The 11,032-nt window shown below is 41.1% G+C and overlaps 1 protein-coding gene across 6 annotated transcripts in view; it reads left to right on the forward strand.

Moving 5' to 3' along the window:
- Positions 1–11,032, forward strand: part of susd2 (sushi domain containing 2) — a 76,444-nt gene that overhangs the window by 43,462 nt on the left and 21,950 nt on the right. For all 6 annotated transcript variants that reach the window (XR_015776371.1, XM_088076433.1, XM_088076434.1 and 3 more), the window contains one exon: positions 6,314–6,410. Coding sequence is in view for 5 of the 6 variants with exons in the window: in XM_088076433.1 (XP_087932559.1) it covers positions 6,314–6,410 (97 nt within the window). In the remaining variant the exon portion in view is untranslated. The remainder of the gene's footprint in view (positions 1–6,313; positions 6,411–11,032) is intronic.

The following is an 11,032-nucleotide window of genomic DNA, read 5'->3' on the forward strand; positions in this document are numbered from 1 at the left end:
CAAAACTCTGTGCAGACTAATTTGGATTGACGTTTGAGTGCTGGTTGGGCAGAGATGGACGGTATTTTGTGGCGGCGTGTCATTGCATCTCACCAGTTAATGGGTTAAAATTACGACGTTCACCTGGGTGTTAGGTTTCCATCAATGGCGATCGAAGCCGATATATACCCATAACTACTGCTGAGTCATTTGACACAGATGTGAATGCCGAATGTATCTTTCCCCTTACATTAAAAAGCCAGATGTTAGCAGGTGTTTTTGTGCAGTGGAAAAGGGGTTTTAGTGGAACAGTAAGCCACCTGACGAACTGAGCCTGTGCCCTGACAGCCTCAGTTAGCTTTCTTTGCAAGGTGTTTTTACTTAATAATAATAGTAATTTATACTAGCATTAGAGCTGTAGTAAGCAGCTTTTAAAAAATAATATATGATCTAATATGATATATTATAATATGTATACAGTGATGTAGACTTTTTGAAATGCAGCTGTTTAAAGATCCCATTATAACTTTGAGAAACACCTGCCGTATCTTCCCACATTGACAAACAAAGCAAAAGCAGAAATGGGATTCCCAAAATACAACAGAAAGCCAAACAGTCTTACTGAACACAAGTGAGACACAACTAGGGTAGTGTTAGGATAAAATTAAAACAAGGACAAATAATGCAAGATTCACGCACATTCACAAACATCTAGATAAAGTCAGTTACACAGTGTAAGCTTCGGCTGTACCCATGTATGTGGTGTACACACATACAAAGCTGGGCCTTTTTAGACATGTAACAATGATCACACTTGCTATGACACTCTCATTACACAAATGAGAGTGAACAACTGTCAACATGACCTGAGGTGCTCAGTGGCAGGTGTTGCATGAGCTGTTACCTCCACCATTTAAATGCGACCTCTAGCCATGTAAACAACACTAAATACAGACCGAGCAGGAGACGCCCCTTATATGAATCACTGCAGCACCATGTGTAGGCTGAACAGTGTGTGCCGCTCAACAATAAATGCCACTGCATCCGGTTTGACTTCTTCTGAGTCACTTTAATGAGCCGCTGTTGACATGGTGCCTGTCAGCAGAGGTGACACTAAGTCCCTTCTATTAAAAGGGAATCTCTGTATGAATATCTCACATCACTGAACGCCCCACCTATTCGAGATGGATCATAACCTGCTGCCGCATTTGTCAATGTGCTTTTTTAACCACTTTAGACTTTAGACACGGGTGTGGCGTGTTGCGATGATCAATGTTAATATCTTCAGCTGGAGAGTCAGGAGTGTTGCAGAGGTGAGGGTTGGGTTTGGGTAGAAAGTCCTTGGGGTGTTTTTGATATAACAGGGCCGTGGGAGACTTGAGAAGTATAAGGTTATAGGGTTTACCAGCTTGGCTGCGCCTTGTCACGGTCTTGTGAAAAACAATAGCCCTAGTTGAGTATCGGATGCATACCAATAACAGGATCACCCCACTTTGATGGCATTATAATATTAATAGAGTTCCTTGCACAGAGGAGAAGAAAGTGATTAAAGGAAAGGTGACAGCTGCCAGAAAGGAATAGAGCAATTTTCACAGGAAAAAGTGACGTGGGTTGCAAGACAAAGCCTCACTCAATCTTCTGCCCGTAGTTCACTTCTCAGATTCCCCTGAGATAACGCAGGCGAGAGCCGACAGAGACACAGAGGTGGTTGGTAAATGCAGCATACGTAGAAGGAGTTGTTTAAATGCCAGCCAAGGGCAGGTTGAGACTTCAAAACCATTGCTCACACTTCACTGTCTGTCTGTATGTGGTCATTTCAGTTAATGTGTAAATGTCTCTGCCTGAGAAGGTCCACTAAACTCACTTTCTGAACTCACTATTGAGTATTAAAGGCCAATTTTCAAGCAGCTTTGTATCAAAACAATGTTGGTAGTATGTGTCAGTGAACTCTGGTCTTCCCTCCACCTAACCAGTGTCTAAATATCACCTTGACCTCCGGCAAACTCCATCAGATGACCTAAATTGATGCAAAACACATAATCCGGTGGAGTTTTGATGGCTCTCTTTGGGCTTTTGCTTTACCTACAGTCTGCATTTTCGTATTTAACCACCACCTGTGCTGCCACCAAGGACACAAGTATACAAACATTTTAAGAGCTTACCCACCTATCTCTTTTAAACTTGGACCAAAATCTGATCAAACAGTAAAATTAGGTAGTGCTGATTGAATAATAATCAAGATTGTGTTACTGCACTGCCTATTTATCAACTAAAATGTTTTTAGAAACACATTTTACTGACGTGTTTAGCTGAAATAGCAAGAGTTTTTCTAACAGGGAGCAGGTGCCACACTGCTTCCAGCACAGTGAAAATGGAGGCTGAAAAACAAAGATCAAACTGTTTAACTAAGCAAACTGAGTTACCTATTTCTTGCCTCAGATGTTTTCAGAAACATGTTTTGGCTTAATATTTAACTGTAAAATGAGATCATTTCTTGCCAGCCAGCCGCCGTTGTTTCACACGTATGAGTTCTCATCATCACCCACCAGCTGGAATGTTAATAGGTCTGATGTGGCGCAGTGCACTCTGTTAGCTGAGCAAACGTGCCCTTTTTCTCTGTTTTCTCTGATCATGAAGCACCAATTTCACCAATTTGCATCTTTCTACTGCATAGACAGCCTAGTTTATTATAAGACCATCTTGCCATCAATGAAATACTTTAACACTCACATCCTGTCAATAAATTGACATGGAGGGTTGCGTCGTCCTGGTTCTGTTGTCAAAAAGCCCATGAGATTTTTCCATTGGATTTTGGATCACTGTGGAAAATAAACTTTGTGGTGAACTTTTGAAGCCCAAATGCAATCACCAGAAGTGAAAAGCTAACGTTAGGCTTTAAACAAACTACACTATAGTCGCATGATTTAACATCGCCACCACAAGGAGGCTGTAAAGCTGTGATCAGCTCTGTAGTCTCATTTTGCCACTTTATAGCAACCGCCTTTTTTAAGACGTATAAGTGTTTCAAAGTTCATGATTGGGGTATTTAGTGATATGTTTTATGTCACAGAACAAAACATTTAAGCCTCTTAAGCTAGTGTTAACCACAGAACTTATGTCAGACAAAAAAAAACATTGACTTTGAGTCGAGGGAACCGGAGGTGCTTAAATGTTAAGTCATTTTCAGGTTTTGGGTCTCATTACTAGGGCACTCTATCATGTCGCATTAAATTAAAAAAACACATACAAATGGTCATTTTTAGGGAGTTCTGGACAAAAAGTATTGAATGCAGATATTTTTGAACTAGAAAAGTTTTAAAACTACTTGGTATTGGGTTATTTTGGTGGATGCCTTAAAGGTAATAAGTACCAACTCCCATCCCTAACACACATTTACATTCAGAGACACACACTGCAGGCCTCAGGGTCCCAGACCACAAGAAAGGTTAGCTGTTGAAGCCGAGTCTAATTCCTGTGGACACTTTTATCTTCCAGAGCGGCTTCTGCTGCTGCTGCTGTGTTGACTTTATATTCATAAACTCCTCCGAAAGTGTCTGGTAGAAATCTCTGACCATGGATGAAGTCAACAAGCTGGTTTAGAGACAAGCAATGTTGGCTAATGCCATTCGGCTTTGTGTTTTTTGAGTGTGTTTATGTATCTGGGTGCTCGTTCAGTTCGTACGTGGAACATCTAATGTCTAAAGTTTGCCGTCTGACACATGGTTCAAATTCCAAGAATACTTCCACCCGTCACAATAAGTCAGACAGGGTAAGATGCACATATCAGATGACAACAGTAGCTTGGTGCAAAGACACACACTGTTACTAGAGAGAGAAAAAAAGCCAACAGAATTATTTTCAGATGATATCAGCTCTGTAAAAAAAAACCAAACTCATCTCTATCTTAAGAAATGCTTTATGTGATAAGAATGTAGCTCAGGGGTCTGTGGGCGTGCTAGGGTTGTAAAAACAGTCTTGTGATTCTTTCTGATTGGTATCATCTGTTTAAAATTTCTTCGCAGATAAACATTGTAAAGGGTTATGAGCTCAGAAATTTGAATTTGTTGCAAATTGTAGGAATAACATTTAAAAAAACATTATCCCATTTTATCTGAGTACAGATGATAGCGATAAATGATAAATGTCTTCTCTGTTTTCTGTCACCTGCAGATTGGTATGTCCAACCCCATGATGTCTGTCGTGTGTTAATACCCTTTTCACTGGAAGTGTAATGATCCAAACTGAGTGCTATTGCTCCCTGGAGCTTTACTATTTGATCAATGCGGGGGGGGTTCAGTGGAGTAATGAGATAGGTTTGGGACTTTGCCAGCAGAAAGAAGGAAAAAGGTGAATGTTAACACTGATTGACTGCCAGACCTCCACATGCTCTTAATGCAATTATACTCAGTGCAGCTTGTCGCACTGATGCCGAGGGCTTCGGCGTCCAGCAGCTTGACACCAGTGCTGCAGCATCGAAAGCCTGGCCATGTGTAGCGAAACTGATTGGTTTAGAAACTTGAGGGAATATTTGCACATGTGGGTGTGTATTCCACTGTGCTTCTGCAGCATGTGTGTGTTTGATGTTCAGAGGCGGATGACATTTTAAAGGCGCCTGCAGTGCCTACCTGACAAACATGTTACACAGTTGACATGTGTCCATGCGTTCATGCGTTAGAGGATGACGGTGCTTTGATAATTACCTTCTCCAGAGCATCTGTATACTTGCCTGCGTGGCTCAGAGAACTGTATGAATAGTCAAATAGATTGGAAAATTGAACGCTGAACTTGCAAAGACCCCAAGGAAGGATTCAGATGTTATAATTTGATCACAGTATTACCTAAGCAAGTGCAAACAATGTTAAAACCACTGCTGGGAACAGCAGCAGATGGAGACTGATCAATCCTCCCAGCACTGTGCTTAAAATATGAGTTTGAAACTGTTTCATTTTTGTTTTGTTCGATCTTCTTGGTGATTATCGGAAAACTGATTCATGCTTTTGCTAATATACTGGCAGAACACAATGATCATTTCTTGGGTGGCTGTGTTTAACTTGCATGTAAAACCATTAAGAACAATGACCAGGACTCTTCATATCTATTTTTTGTTCATGATAATGTGAAATAAGCTCATACACCAGTTACAGGTGCATTCATAAAAGCTGAAGGTGAAGCTATTGCTCTTTGCATTGGAAGTGCAAGAAAGTGATGCACTGTAGTACAAGCACCATAGCTCTCATGCCTTTTAAATGCTTAGGTGAGGATTTTTCAGTTGAGTCTAATTCAGCAAAGTTTTAATGCTTCCATTGATAAGTGATGATGTCACCAATATACAAATGAGCATATGACATCATCTTGCAACTTTGCAAGTAAGTGCATTTCATTGAAAAATGGAGTTGGCAACACTGGCTCCTTTGCCTTAGTGAGCTTTAGCGCTGCATTTCAAAGCGCTCTCCATTAAGAGGTGGTAGAATTTGGCAGAAAGTGTTGCTGCAGAAGCATTATGCTCCCCCTGTGAATCCTCCTCCAACAAGAAATTAGCTAACATGAGCACAATGTTAACCTGAATGAATTTAGTGAAATAAACCTCTGAATCTGGAGAGGGACACAGAACAATAAAAATCCAGCCCCAGGGGCGCCCGGTGGTTCAGTTGGTAGAGCGGGCACCCTTTGTACAGAGGCTGTGTCCTCGCCGCAGCGATCGCGAGTTTGATTCCGGCCTCTGCCCTTTGCTGCATGTCTTCCATTCTCTCTCCCCCCTCACACTTAAACCGTCCTGTCCCAATAAAGGCAACCCCCCCCCAAAAATGTTAAAAAAAAAGAGAAAGAAATCCAGCCCAGTAGATTAGACTACAAGTGAAGTTGACATTTTTAACAGTTGCATCTGACCAAACCATACATTTACATTTTTACATTTAGTGTAATCCAAGCTATTGACACTATGGCTACCATGTTCACAGAAAAAACTCAAGTGGTCAAGCATGGATTTTTGTTTTTTAATCCTTTATTTACTAAGATAAACAGACATGTATGATAAATTTCAGCCACACCCAGCTACGAGCCCAAACTGTAAATCCTTGCTGCAGATCTCCAACCACAGTCCTCTATGTTTGGCTACGGAGCAGCTCCAAGGGACTGCTTGTTCAAAAGAGCTGTGACGGTTCATTGATCTTTCCTCCTCAGTTTCCCCCTAATGCTTTTACTTTACCATCAGTGCTTCCCTGGTTGCCTTTTGACTTTCTATTGATCCAGATATTAAATGCTGTGGAGGATGGATGGATTGTGCAGAATGATCAATGACAGATAGCAGTGATTAATTCAGTGTTGATTTTCACAGATGATAAGGTGGGGTTTGTACTCGGTGCTGTTGGCTCCCTCTCTGCACTGGTCACGATGGGAGTGATGATCCACCTGCACAACAGGAAACAAGAGAGGTGAGTTCGCACAGGATTCACTTCACAGAAAAATCAATTCCTCTATTCCACTGGTGCTACAAAATCCAATACAGGAAACATAAAAGAAGCAAATTAAATATGTCTTACAGTGACCTCTGCAGCTGTTGTCTTTTACACTTGAATGCTGCTGCAGATTAATTCATTCTCTTAATTCCAAAGAGGCAGCACAGGTAGTTTTTCTATCACCTAGCCGACGATACGGTAAATATTATTTCACTTCTTCCTATGAAAATATTGTTTTTCTTCCTCCTCTGGCCTCTTTTAGACTATTGAATTCCAAGTTTGTGGTAAGCTGAGGAGTTTTAATGTAGATATCCAACAAGCCAAAATATTACACAACTGTTGTTATACAGTTTCAGGTGGTATTATAACCCCATAAAACTTAAAACCGGAGGGGGGTTACATCCTGTTGTTGAGCAACTACTTCATCAGAAATACACCAGAGGAGCAACTGATGTATCTGTTTACAGCACAGCTGTGGTTTCATAAAGAAGACAGTCGTAGTTTTCCACACTATAGCACAGCACAGTGCAAGGAGGTGGTGTGCTGTGTTGCCTACTTACTCGTTTGTTCCTTTCCCAAAACTGCAGCCATCTTGTTTTGAAAACTTACCTTTGATTAACCCAAGTGGTTAGTGCATAAGTTGCGTTTCCTGTGACTTCTTCATAATAAAAGTCACGCAGTGTTTCACCAGCTGAACGCTTGTTATAAAGCAGTAGGGAATGTTTGCATTATCAGTACAGTCAGCAGTGCAGTTATTATAGTGCACTGTAAGCAGTGAGGCTGATATCAATGAGATTAAATTACAAACAAACATTGGATTATATAAACATTCATTGTTTGTTGTGAATTCTTTGTGTATGTGAAAGCAGTATAAATACTGTGTGGGAAAGGGTGACTCCCCCACTAACAAGGAAAAGTACTTTATAGAAAGGTAATTACGAAATGTAAATATGTTCAGTGGCTGAAGTGGCGAAAAAAATGCAGAATAATATGCTATATATAAATATCTTAAATTGTGTGTTTGTGTGTGTGTGGTGGGGGGGCGGGGGTCATTGTACTGTAATCTGCTCAGATCAGATATACAAAGCACTCGCTCCATCAGCTCTTTCTTGTGGTTATGAAAAGTTGAGAGAAAAAAATTATATGCACATCATGTAGGTGTAAGTAAAGCCGGCATATTTGCTCCATGCCAAACAAACAAATGCCCGTTTTGTCAAAATTTCCATTTTAACCCGACAAAGACACAAGTAGGAATAAAACCTTGTCTCTGTTTAACTTGTGTGGCACAGAGTAAGTGTGCAGGCGTTACTCTTTTCCTCGTGTAATGCAGAGTGACACAAAGGTAACTGATTTTGTGTTAATCCTGTGTCCACACATCCAGTGAATGTACCCAACTGCTATCAGTTAGCTGCATCCTCAGCTCCGAAACGATGTCATTTCAAACATCCTCTGCTTGTTTATAAGTCTGCTGTATGATAAAGTTGTCAAGTCTGGCAGATGCTGCTGAGCATCCACCAGCTTGGGCACTTATGGTTATTTTTGTTCTCATCTACTACCCATAGCATTTCGTTCATTTTTACCCATCCCCGTATGTGAATTTATTTACATGTATTTTTACCTGTAACACAACTTTTTTTGTGAGGGCAGGTGACTAGGCAGTAATCTGTTCGAACCCAAAAACAGAGAAAATTATTAATGAATTTAAAACACATTTGCATACAAGTATCACACCTGGGTAAGCGTTTGCATTTGAACTCTGCTGTTGCATTCCACTGAGCAGAGTTCAAACGCACGCTACTTGTCCATGCAGGACACTGTTTATGCAAAGTGTTTTCAATAGTAAGGTTTTAGCGAAAAAGCATGTACGGTATTTGCAAAGTACTGAGTGTACGACTTGATGAATGAAAATGCATTATACTGCATACTTTGTGTGAGAGTTTGTAGACTGAATAATTTCTATAGTCTTCAAAGTTTTCTTTACGAACTCAATGTTACACAGTGAGTTACTTATTTAATTAAGTATTACTTTAACGATTGTACTGAAACTAATTGCAGAATCAAACAAAAACCTTCTGGCCATCTGCCTCTCAGTACAAACCACGAGTGGAAAAGTCTCCACTGGTTAGACAAACACTGAATTATGACACAGATACTGCCTTGTTTTTGTTCGGCGAGCCTCCAGCCATAGCCGCCCAAATATATTTAATTTCGTCTTTGAATGGATAGATTATATGTTGGAAATAAGAGGCACATGTTATCTTGTGAAAACTGGTATATAGCTAGAGGTCTTCTTCCCCTCCCATTTCCTCTCAATAGTTAAAACTTTTTCGCAGCGCCAACAAAGGCACAAAAAAACAAAAGCAATGAATCCCACCTGCCTGTTAGAAATCCAACAAGTCCCAGCCTCTTAACTGTAACTCATAAATTTCCTTCTGATCTGATCAAACCGAATAAACCCATATACCCTGTGGGATCATACTTATGACTGCAGTCCAGAGAAACGGGAGGCTAACAGTACTCCTGGGCGTATACAAGCAAATTAAAGGCCTGTTTTATGGGCTCATAGACTTCATTTGGGCTTTCCCCCGCCATAACTCCGGCAAAGGGAAGAAAAAAGGGTAGGAGTCGAGAGCTACCTCCCGCTCCCAGCAGCACTTGGGGCAGCGATGAAACTACTATGTTTTCGAGTCAAGGAGCAAGCACACCTGCTCTCTCTTGAAGCCTCGATCAAGGGAGGCCAGGTGTAAAAAGAAACTCGGAGTGTCTAGAGGTCTGCAGATGTGAGGGAGGTGATCTCACACACATGACATGCTGGTGCACATAGGAGACCCGGGACACACACAGCCAGGAATCACACTGCGCAGACAGTAGCCTAAATGCGTAAAGAGAAATCTTACACATTCCTTGAGTGTGAGTGGTCACGCTGACAAGCATGAACACACACACACTTTAAACACACTCCCCGACCAACAAGTGCAGACACATTGATTCCTCTCAACATCAGAAGCAGGATGGAAGCAGCAGGGGTCTTACCATATTTCAGATCATGTCTGGGTTGCGTGTCTGGAGGAAAGAAGTAGTGATACTACACAACTGTGTGCATGCATGTGTGTATGTGTGCGACAGGTAGAAAAGGACTCACTAACCTGTTCTCAGACTCAGACTTGCAGGGGTACTTTCCACAGCTAGGGTTACTCTGCAGGTTTCAGCAGGTCTGCTGGCAGCTCACCACAGGAGTAAGAAAGTCATTACACCATAAGATACAAGTCTGTGTGTTTGTGTGTGTGTGTGTGTGTGTGTGTGTGTGTGTGTGTGTGTGTGTGTGTGTGTGTGTGTACGCACCATCATGTCTGGTCCACTTCTGCTATATTGCACATCAAAAAGTTGGGGGATGGGGCTGGGGGGCTTTGTCTGAACTTAGCAGAGGGTAATGGGGGAAGCACATTAAGCAAAGTGAGCTGTCTCAACACCAAATGACGGGCACCATCATGATAATAGCGGTGTCCTGGTAGCTCACTGGGTAGAGTGCGTACCATTAAGACTTTAGACTACAGCCCAGGCCCTTTGCTGCATGTTGCCCCCTCTCTGTCCTTTGCCTTTCCTGTCTCTCTTTTTCTTGCTCTCACTCAAGCGCATATCTACAATAGTAACCCACTCAGTATGTATCTAAAAAGATATAGTGGGACTTCCCAAAAACATTTCAGAAGTTGAAAAACATCATCACTGAGGCAAAACATTTTCAAGGATTAGTGCTGAGATTTGGGAAGTCTCTTGTCAGCTTCTCATCACTTGACTCATCGATGGCGAATTCTCAGTAACGGTTTTTATGCCTCTGTGCCAGCTAGGTTGTCCTTTTTTTCTTCTTTTTTTTTTTTAAAATTTGACACAAATGTCATTTGGACTCAAGAATGAACTGATTTGAATTTGGTTGAAAATCAACAGTCTCTGTGACCTAACAAAATATGATCAAGAACTAATATGCTATTTATGACAACATTTTACACAAATGTACACACGTTTAAAAGTGACAACGTTACATATTCAAAATGTCAAAGGTCAACTTCACTAATGTTTTGCAAAAACGCTTTTATGGCCATTATTTAACGTCGTAACTCAGGAACAGAAGGGGAGGCGCTTGGTCAGATAGTGAATAGGTGACACTAATCTCGGGTGTCCACCTTGAAACGGTGCTGACTGTAAAGATCATCTGTGTTGTTGTTGGGGAAGACGAGTGTGAAGCATCCATGTTTTCACAGATGTGGATGTAAACTACAATTGTAACTTGACTGGTTGGCAAAAGGCTTCCAACCGCAAGGCGGTAATTCTAGTTTAACCTCAATGATGAATTTCTCCACATTGTCATCTGCCATGTTTAATGTGACACCCTGTAAATTTGAGTGGTTGTCAGTGTTTCTGTCGTTCATCAAATCGCTGTAAAAGCAATCTCAACTATATCCTTTGCCACTGTTGTAATCCTGAAAGTTTGGGTGTGGACTCTGTCATCCACTTGACTTACAACGATTTTCAAAACAATATATTTATTGTTACTGTTATAGTTAATGTTCTTGGTGTGACTCTTAAAAGTTGGAAACAGCTTG

Source organism: Plectropomus leopardus, chromosome 4 (assembly GCF_026936395.1).
Source record: "Plectropomus leopardus strain MGB_pleo_1.0 chromosome 4, ASM2693639v1, whole genome shotgun sequence".
Classification (NCBI taxonomy): Eukaryota; Metazoa; Chordata; class Actinopteri; order Perciformes; family Serranidae; genus Plectropomus; species Plectropomus leopardus.